The sequence below is a fragment of the Piliocolobus tephrosceles genome, chromosome 21, assembly GCF_002776525.5.
Source record: "Piliocolobus tephrosceles isolate RC106 chromosome 21, ASM277652v3, whole genome shotgun sequence".
In the NCBI taxonomy this organism is placed as follows: domain Eukaryota; kingdom Metazoa; phylum Chordata; class Mammalia; order Primates; family Cercopithecidae; genus Piliocolobus; species Piliocolobus tephrosceles.
The window spans coordinates 9715198-9734597 of record NC_045454.1 but is presented as its reverse complement, the minus strand read 5'-3'; the positions used below and the strand labels follow the sequence as shown (position 1 = coordinate 9734597).

General features: G+C 56.0%; 1 protein-coding gene across 1 annotated transcript in view; it reads left to right on the top strand.

Moving 5' to 3' along the window:
- Positions 1 to 2552: 2552 nt before the first annotated feature.
- GRIN2D (glutamate ionotropic receptor NMDA type subunit 2D) overlaps positions 2553 to 19400 on the top strand; it is a 51562-nt gene continuing 34714 nt past the window's right edge. The window contains exons 1-5 of the mRNA XM_023182580.1: positions 2553 to 2614; positions 6001 to 6491; positions 10097 to 10716; positions 18707 to 18821; positions 19086 to 19297. Of these exons, the coding sequence (XP_023038348.1) occupies positions 6027 to 6491; positions 10097 to 10716; positions 18707 to 18821; positions 19086 to 19297 (1412 nt within the window). The 5' untranslated portion in view covers positions 2553 to 2614; positions 6001 to 6026. The remainder of the gene's footprint in view (positions 2615 to 6000; positions 6492 to 10096; positions 10717 to 18706; positions 18822 to 19085; positions 19298 to 19400) is intronic.

The following is a 19400-nucleotide window of genomic DNA, read 5'->3' as shown; positions in this document are numbered from 1 at the left end:
AGACCCAGGAGTCCAGACCCCCAGCCCCTCCTCCCTCAGACCCAGGAGTCCAGGCCCCCAGCCCCTCCTCCCTCAGACCCAGGAGTCCAGGGTCCCAGCCCCTCCTCCCTCAGACCCAGGAGTCCAGGGCCCCAGCCCCTCCTCCCTCAGACCCAGGAGTCCAGAGCCGCAGCCCTTTTCCCTCCTAGGATGCTGTTCCTTGGAACTTAGGGTCCCACCCCCACCATCTTATGGCTCAAGCTTCCTAACCTTAAGAATCTAGATCTACGGTTTCTTTCTCCCTTTACGACCCACACATTTAGACCCTGATTCTCTTCTTTTTCAGGAATGTGCACCTCACCCTGCTCTCCCAGACCTTGAGGATGAAGGAAACAGGAACCCCACCCAGGAGGCTCAAGGCTGAAACTCTGACCCAAACTACCTCAGGAGCCCCTGGCCCTGGCTTCCCCCCTGCTCCAGAATTTCTGCCCTGCCCCCCCCACACACCCTCTTCCACCCTCGGAGGCCCAGGTGTCCCGCCCCATGCTCTACCCTAGAGCCGCAGGGTGGCTTTAGAAAAGTGCCAGGCCCAGCCCCCTAGGAGGGGAATAGTGGGCATCTGGGTGTGGGACCCTCGGGGAACAGCCTGTGGTCTGGACTCCTGCGTCTACGAGGAGACAGATGCTGCTTCCCTTCTGGATGATGGGGTACCCACAGGTGACGGAGGCCAGGGTCCCTCAATAAAAGAAGGGGAGCAGGCATGTTGGTTTCTTCAGAGGGTTGGAAGGACTGGGTACCCAAGGGTGACATCCACGAGTCTTGGGTCCCTGAAGGTGGCTTGTACTGGGGGAGAGTCGGGATGACCGAGTCCTTAAAAGAGACTCTGACTTGGAGGCGAGCTCCAAATTCCTGAGTCCCAGTGGAGAAGGGACTCCTGGGTCTGAGGGAGAAGGGACTGGGGGGCGGGACTCCTGGGTCCATGGTGGAGACCTGGTTTTCAGGCCTGGCCTTCTGGGGCAATAAAAGCCACAGATTGGGTTGTAGTATGGCGGACACTGAAGTCAGGGAAAGGCCTCCTGTTTCCAGAGCCTCAAGGCAGGGAGGGGGCAGAGGGCAACAACCCCCAGACCTGAAGTCTAGCTCTGAAGCCGATGTCTCCATACCGGGTTCTGAGTTCTGCCTGCCGGTCCCCAGCCTGACTTCTTCCTTCCGTTTTATTTTCAGCCCCTCACTCCCCTGTCCCAGGAGGAAGGCAGAGGCTGGTAGCTGGGGGTGGGGGGCGGCCCCCTCCCCAAGCCTGGCAGGAGGAGGGGTCCCCAGGGAGGCCAGGAGGGGGGGCTGTGGGTCTCCCGGCAGTGGCGGACGGGGACTGAATGTTAATCGCATCCCGAGTGAGTGTGTGTGTGCGAGAACACAGCAAGTGTGTGAGTCCCTCCCGCTCCGGCTCCTCCAAGCCGCGGCCGCCGCCGCCACCCTCGCCCGCAGCCTCCCGCAGCCTCCCTCGGCCACCAGTGCCCTGCTGGGGGGTGTCGCCTGAGTGGGTCCGCCCGGCCCCCAGGGGTCTCTCGAGCGTCTGCCATCTGCCCGGTGAGGATCTGTGTGTCCGGGTGTCTGAGGCTGGCTGGTGGAGGGGGGGGTGTGTCTGTAAGCGCTGCGGCGGTGGAGGGAGGGAGGGGTCTGTCTGTCTATACCGACCCTGAGCCGCCTGCCTGGGTGTCGTGGGGCCCCCACTCCTTCCCCCCGGCCCCCCCAAACCCAGATGGATGGTGTGTACCTGGGTCCTGTGCCTCCTGCCTGCGTCCGGGCAGGCATCTGGGCGTCCCCGGCTGCCTGTGTCCTCCTGTCTGTCCAAACAGCCCCTATTGGCAGTGGCAGCCTGGCCCCCATTAGACCCCGCACTCTGTGTGTCTGTGTGTGTCCCTCCTCAAGCTCTGGAGGTGCTGGGGAATCCCAGGGAAGTGAGGTCGTGCGTGTGTGCGTGTGTGTTTCTGCCTGTGTTTGAGAGTGGGGGCGTCTGGGGGGGTCTGGAGGTGGCCAAGCGAGGAAGGGAAAAGCAGTTCCCCAAGCAGGCAATCTCCCGCTCCTCACACACACACACTAGCCACCAGCTTCAGAGGTGACCCAGACAGACAGACAGACACAGACGCTGGAAGGGGGGGTGGGGGGCTGAGGGCACAAAGCGGGGGTGCGAGTGAGCCAGGGAGAGGCGGGACTGGACACATGGAAAGGGGGGAGGAGCCGGGGCTGAAGCGGCAGAGGGGGGCACCCCGGGTGGGCGGAGGGGGGATCCCCACGGGGTCGGGGCGGCAAGAGGACACCCCGACAGCCTCCGCAATGTCCGGGGCCCAACTTCCAGAGCAACATGTGTAGCCACGTCCTCGCCTAGTCCAGGTGGCCGCAACCTTGGGGGAGAGACAGGGCAGGACAGGACCAAGGAAGAGGAAGGAGAGACGGAGCCAGGGACAGACAGGAGGTCTGGGCCGCCGCTGCTGCCGCCACCACCACTGCCGCCGCCCCGGGGCCTGCCCCCCGACATCAGCTCTCTGAGCCCTCCACGGAATCTTGGGGTCGCTGGACACCAGGTTCCGGTCCTGGCCCCCCCACTACCCCCCTCACAGAACAGGGTCATGAAAAGGTAAGGCGGGGACAGGGGATGCAGGGGTGGTGGTGGGAATGTGGACCCCCAAATCTAGGACAGAGGAAGTTGGCCAGGAGCCTCTTGGAGGGAGGGGGGTTGAATGGTGGGCAGGGGTCTTGACCCCCACCTAGCTCCCCTGTCCCTCAGGGACTCTCCTCCACCCTCTCTCTCTCTCCCTCTCTCAGCCCCTTTTTCCTCGGTCCCTACACCTCAGACCTTTCACGCCCCCCATTTCTCTGACACTTGACTCCCTCTCCCCAGCCCCACATACCTGATGCCCCATATCCCTGTGCCTCCAGCTATCTCACTTCTCCCTGTACCCCCCTCCCTGCATCAGTCCTCCCCATCGCCGGCCGGCCCTCTCCTTCTCTCCTCTCGCTCTCCCCTCCCATGTCAGAGCTATGAGTCTGCTATTAATACCCCTGCCAAGGACCTTGAGGGCATCCAGGCCCCCAGCACCCCTCGCCCCAAGCTCCCACCCCTTCCTCAAGGTTCTGGAACACCCTTACAGCCTCTTCCAAGCATCAGGATTCGGGTGGGGAGAGACCGGTGTTGTGTGTGTTGGGGGGTGAGGGGGGAGGAAACGGGATGCCGTCTGCAGCACAACTCGAGGTTGCGGGGGGGGAGCTGTTGATCAAAGTGGCCGCTTCTCTCTTCTGTGTTGGATGCTGTGGGGGGCAATGAAGACAGGGACACCCTAGGAATTTCTGGCACCCTCCTCCTCCTCCCCGCTTGGGGACAGGCTGTGCTATGTACAGGATCTAAGTGGGGTGACTAGGGAGGCTGGAGCTGGGGGGGGCACCCAGGATGTTGGGAATGATGGGGTTTGAAACCTTAAGGGAGGAGAAGAGTGGGAACCCGGACTCCTGGGTTCTTGGGGGAAGAGGGGAGCTGGGGACCTGGACTCTCGGTTCCTGCGGGGAGAGGAGGCTGGGCACTGGAGTTCCAGAGTCTTGGGGCAGGAGGGCCCAGCCTCCTGGGTCCTGGGAAAGAATAGGACCGAATGCCCAGACTCCCAAGGCCTGGGGGAGGAAGGGGCTGCCGGAAGGACTCCTGGGTCTTTATGGGAGGAGGTAGGGGATAGCGCTTCTGTCTGAGGAAGGACAGGCTGGGAGCTCAGTCTCCTGAGTCCCTGACAGGGCAGGGGATGAGAGTCAGGGACTTTAGCCTTGTGCAGATGGAAGTGGAAACAGAGGCTCATGAGGAGGTGGAGATGGAGGCGAGGGCGGGGGTGGGGGGTGTCGAGAGGCTGGACTCTGTGATCCCTGAGGGCGTGGGTTCTGGGGGTTGGGCCTTCAGAGTCCTGGAGGACTGGGGATGTCCCTCCTCTGTCCCTGGAGTGGGGGAGGCTGCTCTCCCTAATCCCTGTGGGAAGGAACTGAGCATGCAGCCCCCGTGAGAAGGGTGGGACCAGGGGCTGCCCTCCTGGGCCTCAGCAGGGAGCAGGACCCGGGGTCCCTAAGAGCAGAAGCCAGGTAGGGGTGGGTCTGGGAGAGGCAGAGGAGGGGCTGGAGGGTGAGCAGCCACTGGGAAGGGAGGGGAGCGTGAGTGTTAACCCCGCGGGGGCCAGGCCACAGCTGTGGGTTATTTTGGGGCGGAGTGGGGGGGTTATTCTGAGCGCTGATTGAGCCAGCTGCTTGGGGAAGGGCAATGGAGAGGAGGGGCGAAGAGGAGCCAGGACTGGGGAGGGATGGGCATACTAGGAGCCCCTACCCCCTTCCCTGGGGAGACAGGGGCCCGCGATCTCTGGGAAGGTGAGGTGGTGGGCAGAGGGGAGGGGCTGTGGTCTCGAGGCAGGGGGGTGGGGGTGGGCCTTTCCCCCACCCTGGCTGGCTGTGGGGTGGACGAGGCCTGCGCTACCATGGCAACCGGACAGGAGCGTGACAGCCAGGAGACAACCCTTCCCCGTCTGGACCCTCACCCCTTCAGGAAGCCCCTAGTGCAGACTCCAGTCCTTCTCTGGGAACCAGGAGTCCAGACTCCCAGTGCCCTCCTCCCTCAGTCCCAGGCAGGACCCAGGAGCCTGGCTTCTAGCCCAACCACCCCAGGCGGCTAGTATTCAACAGGGGACACAGGAAGAGAGGCTGTATTTCCTCTAATTTACCAAATTGCTCCGGGCGGGGTGCCAGGGACCCCTCCACCCCACCCAGCTCTCCACAGCTGTGCCCCCCAACCCCACATCCCAGCTGGGGCCATGACTCTCTTGCTTTGAGAATGAGGGGACAGGGGCAAGAGTAAGGGGACAAAATGGGTTAGGGGTCTGTGGTCAGGGTGAAGGGTAAGGTCACGCGGGGATCTTCTCTCCTTGGGGTGCCCCACTAATTTCTCTTTCTCTCTCTCTCCCCACACACCTGACCCCTTTTCCCTCTCTCGTTTTTTCTCTCCCTTTTATTTCTGCTCCCTCCTGCCACTCGCCTTCCCCGCCTTCCTTTCATGCCTGTGCTGGGCACCTCCCTGGTGGGGGTCCCGATCGTGGCCTTGCCTCGCTATTTCTGTCCTCCTGTTTTCGCTCTGCTCTGCCTGCCTCCCTCAATCTCAATTCTGTTTCCCCATCCCTTATGTGTGCGTGTCTCTTGGTGGCCTTGGGGTCTCTGTCTCCCTCTTCCTGCCTTTGCTGTCTTCTTCTCTGTCCAACTTTCTTGCCTCGCTTCTGTCTCCCGCCTTCCTGCATCTCTTCCCGCCTCTATCATCCTCTCCCTGGACCTCCCTCATTCCCGTTTCTGTCACTCCGTCCTCTCTCTCTCCGTCTTCTCCCGGTCTCTGTTGCTTCTTCCGTCTCTCCCTTTCTTCCTGCCACTCTTTCCCTCCCTGTCTCCCTGGGTCTCTCTCTATTCCTATCTTGATCCCATCTCTGGGGGTCTCCCCATCCCCACCTTGTCTCTCTTCCTCTCTCCGCTCTTACCTCTGTATCTTCCCCTGACCCCATTATCCACCCTTTGCGTCTCCCCCAATCCCATACACCACTTCTTCCTATCTCTGTGTCGCCCTGTCTCTGCGTCTCTCCCTGTTTCACCTCTTCCTCTGGTGTTTCTTCCCCACCTCTCTTCCACCTCCCTCTGCTGTGTGTGTCTCTCCCTGTCTCTGCCTGTCTCTCCATCTCTCTCCCCCTCTGCCCGTCTCTCCCTCTGTCTCTGCCTGTCTCTCCTCCATCTCTCTCTTCCTCTGCCCGTCTCTCCCTCTGTCTCTCTCCCCTCCATCTCTCTCGTCCTCCGTTCCTGTCTCTCCCTCTGTTCCATCACCCCGACCGCTCCCTGTCCTCCCCATCTCGGCGCCTGTCCCTCGCTGCATCTCCTCCTCGGTGTGTCTCTCTATCTCGTCTCCCTGTCTCTGCGTCTCCCGTCTGTGCCTCCCTCTCCTCTGTCTCTCCCGGCCCGGGCGCTCAGAGGCCGCCCGGCGGAGCCCGCAGGCGATGCGCGGCGCCGGTGGCCCCCGCGGCCCTCGGGGCCCCGCTAAGATGCTGCTGCTGCTGGCGCTGGCTTGCGCCAGCCCGTTCCCGGAGGAGGCGCCGGGGCCGGGCGGGGCCGGTGGGCTCGGCGGGGGCCCCGGCGGGGCGCGGCCGCTCAACGTGGCGCTCGTGTTCTCGGGGCCCGCGTACGCGGCCGAGGCGGCACGCCTGGGCCCGACCGTGGCGGCGGCCGTGCGCAGCCCGGGCCTGGACGTGCGGCCTGTAGCGCTGGTGCTCAACGGCTCGGACCCGCGCAGCCTGGTGCTGCAGCTCTGCGACCTGCTGTCGGGGCTGCGCGTGCACGGCGTGGTCTTCGAGGACGACTCGCGCGCGCCCGCCGTCGCGCCCATCCTCGACTTCCTGTCGGCGCAGACCTCGCTGCCCATCGTGGCCGTGCACGGCGGCGCCGCGCTCGTGCTCACGCCCAAGGTGCGCGCGACCGGGGACGGGGCGGGGCCACAGGAGGGGCGGGGACAGCCGCTGAGGGGCGGGTCTGGGACAGCCAGTGGGGGCGGGGCCTAGAGGGGGCGAGGACTGTCCCGTGGGTCCGCATCTGGGACAAGCCGGGCCCAGATGGCAGGCAGGGCTCAGGGCTAGGTAAGAGGCGGGGCTGACTTGGAGCGGGCTGGTCTATAGGGTAACCTGGGACGTTAGGGTCAGAAAGAGGCCAGTCCTCGATGATCAGAGTATAGGGAGGACGTGGGCCCATTCATTGTAGGTAAAGGTCTGTGGAAAAGGCGAATTCGAGGGAAGGGTTGGGGACTGGTAACGAAAAGGGACTAGCCCCAGATGGCAAAATCTGAGGGAGGGGTAGGATCCAGGATCAGCGCAGGACGAAGTCAGTTGAAAAGGATTGGGCCCGGGCGCGGTGCCTCACGCCTGTAATCCCAGCGCTTTGGAAAGCCGAGGCCGGCGGATCACTTGAGGGCACAGGAGTTTGAGACCAGCCTGGCCAACATGGTGAAACCTTGTCTCTATGAAAAATACAAAAATTAGCCGGGCATTGTGGCGGGCGTCTGTAATCCCAGCTACTCGGGAGGGCGAGGCAGGAGAATTGCTTAAATCTGGGAGGCGGAGGCTGCAGTGAGCTGAGATCGTGCCACTGCACTCCAGCCTGGGCGACACAGTAAGACTCTGTCAAAAAAAAGAAAAGAAAAGAAATGGAGTTCAGAAAGAAAGGGGCGAAGTCTAGTGGAGAGGTGGCAGCCAGGAAGTATCAGAGGTGTCAGGTACCAAGGACAGAGTTTGGGGAGGCGTTCGGCCGGTTGAGCATAAGGTGTAGAGGTAGGCTAGGGATGGAGGAGCCATCTTCTAAGTGGAAGAGTCGGAAAAGAGGAGGAGTCATTAGAGAGAGGAGGACGGGCAAGGGGTAGAACCAGGAAGCAAGGAACTGAGGTTTAGGGAGAGGCCAGTCAGGGAAGGAGTGAGTCAGGAAAGGGGGCGGGGCTAGCCAGTTAGGGCGGGGCCAGGTAGGGGCGGGGCCTAAGCCCTCTAATAAAGGGGTGGGTCTAGGGAGAAAACCGGTCCTGAGACTACGGTTTGAGAAGGGGTGTACCCCCCTGTGAGGTGTGGAAAGCTAGAGTCCAGAGGATGGGCAGGAGGATGAAGGCTTATGGTGGAGACGGACCCAGCCAATGAGAAGTCAAAGCCAGGAGCCTGCTGGGGAAGGGATGGTAGAGGCTGGAGCTGGCCAGAGCCTGGAGAAAGGCCTGACTCCCAAGGGCACAGAAGGAGCCAGTTGTGGCGGACCTCTGGTAGAAAAGGAGAGAATTGGACGAAGCCTGCCCTATGGATTGAGAAGAATGGATCAGCTAGGAGGTGGGGCCTGAGAAGGGGTGGGGCCTCTTCAGAGGTGGGGCCATGCAACCCAGACGATGGAGCCACCTGAGTGGGTGGAGCTTCATTCAATCTGCCCATTCCCTGCTGTGCGGGCCTGCGGCTGTGTGACTGCATCACTATTGTATGCAGAGGCTCCTAGTCCTCCTGTCCAGTCGAACTTTTTTGTTCTCCTTGGCATGGTACTTTTCAGAGATTTGTAGGTAGATACCCTGGGAGGCAAACTTATTTCTTAACTGCCACTTCCGAGGCATACTCAAAGACGTGATCCCTCGTGCCTTCATTGCTGCTGAGAAGTGTGGTCCGCTCTGTTTCATTGTCCGCTGGACCACACTGTGGTCGGCTCAGTGTACGCCCATAGCATTCTGGGAAATGTAGTCCCCTTGCTGCCCCTGGATGGAAGAAAGAGTGATCTTCGCAGCTCCATCTGTGCCCCATTGAATGCTGGGAATGTGGTCCCCTCACCACACCTTCACCTGCTGAAGGAAGAGGTTCTCCTTGCGTTACAATAAGACCTCATTTCCGGCCAGATGCCGTGGCATACGCCTGTAATCCCAGCACTTTGGGAGGCCGAGGCGGGCGAATCACCTGAGGTCAGGAGTTTGAGGCCAGCCTGGCCGATATGGAGAAACCTCGTCTCTACTGAAAATACGAACATTAGCCGGGCGTGGTGGCGCTTGCCTGTAATCCCAGCTACTCAGGAGGCTGAGGCAGGAGAATCGCTTGAACCTGGGAGGCAGAGGTTGCAGTGAGCCGAGATCGTGCCACTGCACTCCAGCCTGGGGGAGAGTGAGACTAGGTCCCAAAGAAAACAATAAACAAAAAGACCTCATCCCCTCAGGACAGCTGCAGTATCCCCTACGCATTTACCACAGGCATGAGCCTAGGGAAAAAGCCCACTTGCTGTTCTCATTGCGTTACAGGAAGATTTATTGAGAGCTGATTCTGTGCCAGGGCTGTTCTAATTCCTGGGGAATACAGTTCTAGAGGGAGGTAAAAAAAGAGAGGGAGACAAGGTCCCTGCCTTATAGAGCTTGCATTTTAATGGTGAGACACACAAAACCAGTAACAGTAAAATCTGGCGGTCCTGGAGGAAATCAACACAGGATGTTGTAATGACTGAGGATGGAGTTTCAACAGATGGCAGTCAGGGGAGGCCTCCCTGAGGCGGTGACATCTGAGCTGGAGGTGTCAGGTGGAGGTCTGGCATGGAGGAGCTAGGGAAAAGTGTCCCCAGGAGAGGCAACAACTAAGGACAAAGCCCTTAAAGCAGGAAGGAGCTTGATGTATTTGAGGAAGAGCAAGAAGGGAGTGTAGCTGGAGCACATTGGGGGACTGGGGTGGCAGGAGATGAGAGGTCAGAGAAGCAACAGGGGCCACGTCATGCAGGGCCATGGCGAGGACTTTGGCTTTGATTCTGAGGTGGAATCACTGGAAGGTTTTCAACTGAGAAGGGATGTGATCCAATTAATATTTTGAAACAATCACTCTGGCTGCTGTTTGGAGAATAGACTGGAAGATGCAAGATTGAAAACAAAGATGAGCTGGGCACAGTGGCTCATGCCTGGAATCCCACCACTTTGGGAGGCCGAGGCGGGTGGATCACTTGAGGTCAGGAGTTTGAGACCAGCCTGGACAACATGGTGAAACCTCTCTCTACTAAAAATACAAAAATGAGCTGGGCGTGGTGGTGCATACCTGTAATCCCAGCTACTCGGGAGGCTGAGGCAGTAGAATGGCATGAACCCGGGAGGCGAAGCTTGCAGTGAACTGAGATCCGGCCACTGCACTCCAGCCTGGGCGACAGAGCGAGACTCTGTCTCAAAAAAAAAAAAAAAAAAAAAGAGTAAGGTTTTATTAGGCCGGGTGCGGCAGGAGAATCACTTGAACCCACGAGGCCAGGCAGAGGTTGCAGTGAGCCAAGATCATGCCGCTGCTCACCAGCCTGGGCGACAGAGCAAGATTCTGTCTCAAAAAAAAAAAAAAAAAAAGTAAGGTTTTATAGATGAGTCTAGAATAACTCAGTCACGTGGCTAAGCCTAATCCAGATCTAGCCCTGTGCCCCAGGAGGAAAAGGAGATGGATTTAGTGAACCTATCTAGTCAGTCTGCCATATTGGGAGCTGTGGTCCTCTTATTCATTGCTGAGAAATGAGGTCCCCACATCCGGAGTCCTGACATCCTGGTCCCTCCTGGCAGGAGAAGGGCTCCACCTTCCTGCAGCTGGGCTCCTCCACCGAGCAACAGCTTCAGGTCATCTTTGAGGTGCTGGAGGAGTACGACTGGACGTCCTTTGTAGCCGTGACCACGCGTGCCCCTGGCCACCGGGCCTTCCTGTCCTACATCGAGGTGCTGACTGACGGCAGTCTGGTGGGCTGGGAGCACCGCGGAGCGCTGACGTTGGACCCTGGGGCGGGCGAGGCGGTGCTCAGTGCCCAGCTCCGCAGTGTCAGCGCGCAGATCCGCCTGCTCTTCTGCGCCCGAGAGGAGGCCGAGCCCGTGTTCCGCGCAGCTGAGGAGGCTGGCCTCACTGGGTCTGGCTACGTCTGGTTCATGGTGGGGCCCCAGCTGGCTGGAGGCGGGGGCTCTGGGGCCCCCGGTGAGCCCCCTCTTCTGCCAGGAGGCGCCCCCCTTCCTGCCGGACTGTTTGCAGTGCGCTCGGCTGGCTGGCGGGATGACCTGGCTCGGCGAGTGGCAGCTGGGGTGGCCGTAGTGGCCAGAGGTGCCCAGGCCCTGCTGCGTGATTATGGTTTCCTTCCTGAGCTCGGCCACGACTGTCGCGCCCAGAACCGCACCCACCGCGGAGAGAGTCTGCATAGGTGAGTGGGGCTGGAATGGGAGGGGTGTGGGAGGGCTCCCAGAGCCTAACTACCTGCAGTACTCACTGAATGAGTGGCTCAGATGGTTCACATCCGCTCTTTGAGCCTCAATTTTCTTTTCTGTAAAGTGGGTGCAATTGGGTCTCTTTTCTGAGGTTAAATCAAGTAATTTGGAAAAAGCGTCTGAGATAAAGTGAGTGAATTACTGTATTTCATGACTCTAAGACGCATAATTTTTCACATTTTAATGTATTTGAAAACGAGATGTGTCTTATAATTGATGGCATATCATGGCTCCATTGGCAGCACTTTTGTCCTTCTTTGTGGTGCATTTTATACTTGAGAGCATTTTTAGATTTAGTCTAAATACCTAGACTATAAACTGAACTTCAGCAGCAAAAAAGACCCAACAATCCAGTGTCCCGGATGAGGTCGAAGTTTGTTCCTCTTTCACATAACAACCCAGAGATGAGCATTCCTGGTTATCAGGAGACTGCTGCTCCATGTGATCACTCAGGGACCCAGGGTCCTCCCACCTTGTTGCTCTGGCCTCTTTACATAGTCGAAGCGGGTCATGTGGATGTCTGAATTGCAGCTCATGAGAGGGGGAAAAGAGAGGAAGTGGACAGCAAGCACTTTCCTTTTGAGTAAGTGAGGCAGAAAGGACACACCTCGTACCTTACTGTTGAGAAGGTAGTCATATGGTCAGGGCTGGCTTACTGGTTGTTGACAGTGGAGTCCATTCTGATTGGCTAGACGTCTGCTGGGATTAGCTAGATGCCTGTTCTGATTAGCTAGATGTCCATTCCCATAGGCTAGACTTCCATTCCTGGCTAGACGTCCATTCTGATTGGCTAGAGCCTGTGCAGTGCCGATTGCTAGATATTTTGGCTATTACTGCTGTGCATGGCCTAGACCAACTGCAAGGAAGACTGGGAAATGTCAATCCGAGCTGGACAGGTGTGTGCCCAATTTACACACTATTATTTTAGAAGAGAACAGAGTTTGTTGGAAAACATCATCTCCACGATAGGAAGCTCTGGGAGTGGAAAAATTGATGAGTTTGGTGACAGAACTGTGAAAAGAGAGACCTTTAATCCTGAACGAGGATGAGGTGAATTTGGGAAGAGATGATGGGTGGGGAAGAAGACCTAAAAGAGGGGAATTGAGAACTGGTGAGTTGGAAATCAGGATCCCCAGGAAAAAAAAGGTGAGAAAAGCATCCCTTCTTCATAAATACTTACTGAGCACCCGCTAGGAACTAGGGCCCATGCCGGGCGCTGGGAACATAGATGAATAAGACCATGGACTTATTCTTCAAAGAACGCAGGGTCCTGTAAGAGTGGCAGACAGGGACGGGGATAATGGCAACACAGCATGATGCTTGCAGTAATGGAGGTCATGCGGGCACGGCGGGGGCACGGAGAGAAGCACTGGCTAAGCCAAGAGATTTTCGGATGCACGAAGCAGAGTCTCATTGGAATTTCCTTAGGGAAAAGGGGGTTTATGGGAAAAATAAACACACAGAGGAATGAGAAGCCAGGAACTGAGGCTAAGCCTGGGGCCAGCTACTCCTTCAGCTCTTTCTGGTTCTTTCTTTTTATCTTTTTCTTTCTTTCTTTCTTTCTTTTTTTAAGATAGAGTCTCACTCTATTGCCCAGCTGGAGTGCAATGGCGCGATCTGGGCTCACTGAAACCTCCACCTCCCAAGTTCAAGCGATTCTCCTGCTTCAGTCTCCTGAGTAGCTGGGGTTACGGGCACGTGCCACCATGCCCAGCTAACTTTTTTTGTATTTTTAATAGAGACGCCATGTTGGTCAGGCCAGTCTGGAACTCCTGACCTCAAATGATCTGCCTGCTTCGGCCTCCCAAAGTGCTGGAATTCCAGGCGTGAGCCACCGCACCCGGCTGGTTCTGTCCTTCTTACTCTATGCTTTCTCCCTCCCTCCCTCTGTCCGTCTCCTCCCTCGCTGTCCCTTTCTCTTTGTTTCTCAGGCTTGCCTCTCCCAGAGGCTGTTCAGTTCTTTACCCAGAATTTCTCCTCCCTCATAACTTCAGCTCTTGCTAGTCACAACTCATCCCTCCAGATCTCATAACAAAATGTCATCTCAAGAGAGGAAATGTATTAGCCTCAGTCTGCCTTCCAAACCAGGGTGCAAAAGTCACAAGTCAGCCTGTGGAGTCAGGAAGGTTTCTAGGAGGACATATCTGAGCTGTGACTGAGGGATGAATTGCTCATTGATGCATTTATTGATTGAAACGCCCTTTATTGAAAGTCTACTATGTGCCAAGCATTGCTTTAGGCACAGGGTATATAGAGTGTTAAATAAGGTCCTTGCTCTCTCAGAGCTTACAGTCTAGTAAAAGAGAAACACAATGAGCAAATAAGTAAAGAAAATGAAATATCCAGCAGGCAATAACTTCTGCTATGAAAATCAAACAGGGGGAATGTGATAAGAAATGCACAGGGGGCTATGCTAGGTGGGGTGGTCAGGAAAGGCCTTTCTGAATAGGTGAAATTAGGAGGTTAAAAAACGTGGATAGCCAGACTGTGGCTCACGCCTGTAATCTCAGCACTTTGGGAGGCTGAGGCAGGAGGATCACTAGAGGCCAGGAGTTCCAGGCCAGCCTTGGTAACATAGTGAGAACTCCATCTTGACAAAAAATTTAAAAATTAGCTGGGCATCGGCCGGGCATGGTGGCTTACGCCTGTAATCCCAGCACGTTGGGAGGCTGAGACGGGCAGATCATGAAGTCAGGAGATCGAGACCATCCTGGCTAACACGGTGAAACCCTGTCTCTACTAAAAATACAAAAAATTAGCCGGGAGTGGTGGCGGGCACCTGTAGTCCCAGCTACTCAGGAGGCTGAGGCAGGAGAATGGCGTGAACCCGGGAGGCAGAGTTGGCAGTGAGCCAATTTGTGCCACTGCACTCTAGCCTAGGCGACAGAGTGAGACTCCATCTCAAAAAAAAAAAAAAAAAATTAGCTGAACTTGGTCGTGTGTGCCTATAGTCCTAGCTACTTAAGAGGCTGAGGTGGGAGGATCACTTGAGCCTCGGAGATCAAGGCCATAAGAAATTGTGATCTCTTCATTGCAGTCCAGCCTGTGCAACAAAGTAAGACCCTGTCTCTAAAATAATTTTAAAAATTAAAATTTAAGAAATAGGTAGGCAAGGGGTGGTGGTTCACGCCTGTAATATCAGGGCCTTGGGAGGCTGAGGTGGATGGATCACTTGAGGTTAGGAGTTCGAGACCAGCCTGGCCAATATGGGGAAATGCCGTCTCTCCTAAAAAACACAAAACTTAGCTGGGCTTGGTGACAGGTGCCTGTAATCCTAGCTGCTTGGGAGGCTGAGGCAGGAGAATCACTTGAACCCGGGAGGCGAAGGTTGCAGTGAGCCGAGACCACACCACTGCACTCCAGTCTCGGTGACAGAGCAAGACTCTGTCAAAAAAAAAAAAGAAAAAGAAAAAGAGAGAGAGAGAGAAAGAAATAGATAAAGCAAAGGAGCCAAGCATTGGAAGATCTCAGTGAAGGGAGAGGGAACAGCAGGTGCAAAGCCTATGGGGCTGGAACTGCCTTGTCTTAGTCTGTTTTGTGTTGCTGTGACAGAATATCATAGGCTGGGTAATTATAACGCACAGAAATTTGTTGGCTCTTGGTTCTGGAGGCTGGGAAGTCCAATATCAAGATGTCACCGTCTGGGGAGGGTCTTCTTTCAGCATCATTACATGATGGAAGGCATCACATGGCAGAAGGGCAAAGAGAGAAGTGGGGGAGATCAAGCAAACCCACTCCTGCAGCAACAGCCTTAGTCCATTTGTGAGGGCACTGGAGCCTGCATGACCGAAATGCTTCTTAAAGGTTTCGCCTCCGAGGGCTGGGTGCGGTGGCTCACACCTGTAATCCCAGCACTTTGGGAGGCCGAGGCGGGCAGATCACAAGGTCAGGAGATCGAGACCATCCTGGCTAACACGGTGAAACCCCATCTCTGCTAAAAATACAAAAAATTACCCAGTGTGGTGGCGGGTGCCTATAGGCCCAGCTACTCGGGAGGCTGAGGCAGGAGAATGGCATGAACCCGGGAGGCAGAGCTTGCAGTGAGCAGAGATTGCGCCACTGCACTCCAGCCTGGGTGACAGAGCAAGCTTCAGTCTCTAAAAAAAGAAAAAAAAAGGTTCCACCTCCTAATTCCCAATACCATCACAATGGCAATTAAATTTCTTTTTTCTTTTTTTTTTCTGAGACGAAGTCTCGCTCTATTGCCCAGGCTGGAGTGCAGTGGTATGATCTAGGCTCATTGCAACCTCCACCTCCTGGATTCAAGCTATTCTCCTGCCTCAGCCTCCCGAGCAGCAGGGACCGCAGGTGCCTGCCACCACACCTGGCTAATTTTTGTATTTTTGTAGAGATGGGGTTTCACCATGTTGGCCAGGCTGGTCTCAAACTCCTGACCTCAGGTGATCCGCCCACCTCAGGCTCCCAAGGTGCCGGGATTACAGACATGAGCCACTGCACCCGGCCGTAAATGTCAATATGAGTTATGCAGCGGACAGACATCCAAATCATAGCTTGCCTGTTTGGAAGCCTGTTTGGGAGCCTGCAATGCTGGTGTGGCTGGAACATAGTGGGCAAGGGGAAGGAAGGTATGAGTAGTGGATGGAGAGGGTTGCAGGGCCCAGCTTGTGAAGGGCCTTTAGACCAGGGGCAGGGGTTTGGACTTCATCATTTATTTATTTATTTATTTTGAGACAGAGTCTCACTCTATTGCCCTGGCTGGAGTGCAGTGGCATGATCTTGACTCATTGCAACCTCAACCTCCCTCCCGGGTTTAAGTGATTCTCCTGCCTCAGTCTCCCAAGTAGCTGGGATTACAGGTGCCCACCACCATGCCTGGCTAATTTTTGTATTTTTAGTAGAGACGGGGTTTCACCGTGTTGGCCAGGCTGGTCTGAAACTCCTGACCTCAAGTGATCTGCCCCCCTCAGCCTCCCAAAGTGCTGGGATTACAGGCGTGAACCACCACGCCCAGCCTGGACTTGATTCTGAGAGTAGTGGGGAGTTCACCAGAAATAGTATTCCAGTCAGGAAACAGCACGTGCAACAACCCAGAGGGAAGAGAAGCTTGGGCAGATGGTGGGACCACAATAGTTCGGAGCAGATGAAGGCCACAGAATTAGGAGTCAGAGTGACAGGCCCGGCATGGTCGTTCACGCCTGAAATCCCAGCACTTTGGGAGGCCGATGCGTGGATCACGTGGTCAAGAGATTGAGACCATCCTGGCCACCGTGGCAAAACCCCATCTCTACTAAAAATACACAGATTAGCCAGTTGTGGTAGTGTGTGCCTGTAATCCCAGCTACTCAGGAGGCTGAGGCAGGATAACCGCTTGAACCTGGGAGTCAGAGGTTGCAGTGAGCCGAGATCATGCTATTGCACTCCAGCCTGGGCAACAGAGTGAGACTCTGACACAAAAAAAAAAAAAAAAAAAAAAAAAAAAAATGGAGTTGGAGTGACAAGGCTGGGAGGTGGGTGGCACCAGGCCTTTGCCTTCAATGCCTGGTTGAGGGGCCTGGATCTGTTCCACAGCACTGGCAAACCAGGGGTGGGTTATGAGCAGGAGATGGGTGGCAGGAGTTTTGAGTATAGAAACATGCCTCTGGGACCTGGTGGGGAATAGACTGGAGTAGAGAGATTGGAGGCTGGAGGCCAGGCAGGAGGCTGGGATGAGGGCCTAGGAGGGCTGTGGGGAGGCACAGAAGAAGACAGCAGAGAAAGCCCCAGGCCAGGAAGAAGGAGACTTGGGGACAGATGGGCTGGGTAGGGGGAGGGAAGAAGGCAGCTGAGAGTCTAGTCCAGTGACTGGGTGGATGACAGGAGAGGCAGTCAGAGTATACAGAGCAATGTTGCATTGTGAAGATATCGAGGAGTCCAAGGACACCCCCTGCCATCCCTGGCCCTGGGCACTTCTACCCGGAGGAGGAGACGTTTGAGCTCAGTCTTTAAGACACATAGAGTTGGTCAAGGCCAAGAGCAGTGGCTCATGCCAGTAATCCCAGCACTTCGGGAGGCCAAAGCAAGTAGATCATCTGAGTTTGGGAGTTTATGATCAGCCTGGGAGACATGTCGGAACCTTGTCTGTACCAAAAATACAAAAATTAAAATTAGTTGGGCGTGGCGGTGCACATTTAAAGTCTCAGCAGCTCCTCAGGTGGCTGAGGTGGAAGGATCACTTGAGCCTGTGAGGCAGAGGTTGCAGTGAGCCAAGATCACGCCATTGCACTCCGATCTGGGTGACAGAGTGAGACCCCGTCTCAAAATAATAATAATAATAAGCCGGGCGCAGTGGCTTGTGCCTGTAATCCCAACACTTTGGGAGGCCGAGGTGGGCGGATCACAAGTTCAGGAGTTCAAGACCAGCCTGACCAACATGGTGAAACCCCGTCTCTACTAAAAATACAAAATTAGCCAGGCGTGGTGGCATGTGCTTGTAATCCCAGCTACTCAGGAGGCTAAGGCAGGAGAATCGCTTGGACCTGGGAGGCGGAGGTTGCAGCAAGCTGAGATGGCACCGCTGCACTCCAGCCTGGGTGACAGAGCAAGACTCCATCTCAATCAATCAATCAATCAATCAATAAAGAAGAAGAAGAGTTGGTCAGGACAAGGGGCGGTATAAGGGTTTTCAGGCAGGAAGAACAGCATCTGCAAAGGTCTGGAGATAAGAAATCACTTGACATGTTTGCGAGACACCTTGCAACCAGTGTTGACACAGAAAAAAAAAAAAGAATTTTGGGGTGAAAAGAGTTTGAGAGCGGGAAAGTCTCAGATATGCGGCTTCAGAGGAAGGCAAAGCCAGAACAAAAACGGACTCTATGGGCTTGGCACAGCGATTCACACCTGTAATCCCACCATGGTGGGAGGCTGAGGTGGGAGGATCACTTGAACTCAGGAGTTCAAGACCAGCCTGGGAGAAATAGTGAGACCCTATCTCTACTAAAAAAAAAGAAAAGAAAGAAGAAAAAGAAAAGAAAATAAAAGAAAAAGAGGCGGGCCAGGCCGGGCGCAGTGGCTCACGCTTGTAATCCCAGCACTTTGGGAGGCTGAGGCGGGTGGATCACCTGAGGTCATGAGTTCGAGACCACCCTGGTCAACATGGTGAAACCCCATCTCTGCTAAAAATACAAAAAATTAGCTGGGCATGGTGGTGGGCGCCTGTAATCCCAGCTATTCGGGAGGCTGAGGCAGGATAATTGCTTCAACTCGGGAGGCAGAGGTTGCAATGAGCTGAGATCATGCCATTACACTCTAGCCTGGGCAACAAGAGCAAAACTCTGTCTCAGCCACAACAACAAAAAATGCATTAAAAAAATAAAAAAAGAAAGAGGTGGGGTACGGTGGCTCATGCCTGTAATTCCAGCTCTTTGGGAGACTGAGGCAGGTGGATCACATGAAGTCAGGAGTTCTAGACCAGCCTGGCCAACATGGTGAAACCCCGTCTCTACTAAAAATACAAAAATTAGCTGGACATGGTGGTGCACACCTGCAATCCCAGCTACTTAGAAGGCTGAGGCAGGAGAATCACTTGAACCCAGGAGGTGGAGGTTGCAGTGAGTGAAGATCACACCACTGCACTTCAGCCTGGGCGACAGAGCAAGACTCTGTCTAAAAAAAATATTTTAAAAAAACTGGAAAAAATAGTCAAATCCCATCTCTGCTTTAAAAAAGAAAAAAAGAACAAAAGGGGACTCTAGGGCCTCAACTCCAAGCTGAAAGAGTCTGGAACCTTATCCTGGGGTCGCTGGGCAGCCAAAGGGAGGGTGCTGAGCAGGGAAGGGGTATATTCGTGTTTCTGAGCCCTTGGAGGTGAAAGAGGAGAGATTCCAGCTCCGGGCTGGTGCTGATGGGTAGAAAGGGGACTTTCTCTGCCTTCAGCTGCCAAGGTCCAGCCGAGGCCTCAGCATGTCTCCTTTCCCTCCTCCTGGGCAGGTACTTCATGAACATCACGTGGGATAACCGGGATTACTCCTTCAATGAGGATGGCTTCCTAGTAAACCCCTCCCTGGTGGTCATCTCCCTCACCAGAGACAGGACGTGGGAGGTGGTGAGTCGCAGCCCAGACCTCAGGCATGGCAGAGGGCCTGGACTCCTGCATCCCGGCAGAGGGGGTTCTGAGGTCCTGGACTAAGAGAGAGGAGAAGACAGGGAGCCTGGACTCCTGGGTCCTGGGATCTGAAGGTGGGAGGGGCTCCTGGGTCTTGGAGGAAGCTGCTGCCCACACACCTAGGTCTGAGGGAGAGGATCATGGAGGCCAGGATACACCGGGAAGTCTCCCCAGGAAGCCTGACTCTCCTTCCCTTTGGCCAAGGTGGGCAGCTGGGAGCAGCAGACGCTCCGCCTCAAGTACCCGCTGTGGTCCCGCTATGGTCGCTTCCTGCAGCCAGTGGACGACACGCAGCATCTCACGGTGGCAACGCTGGAGGAGAGGCCGTTTGTCATCGTGGAGCCTGCAGACCCCATCAGCGGCACCTGCATCCGAGACTCCGTCCCCTGCCGGACCCAGCTCAACCGAACCCACAGGTGACAGCTCGGGACCCAGGAGTTCCGGCTCCAAAACCCTCCTTCCGCGAAGCCCAGTAGTCCGGGCCCCCAGCCACCTCCTCCCTTGGGACCCAGGATCCAC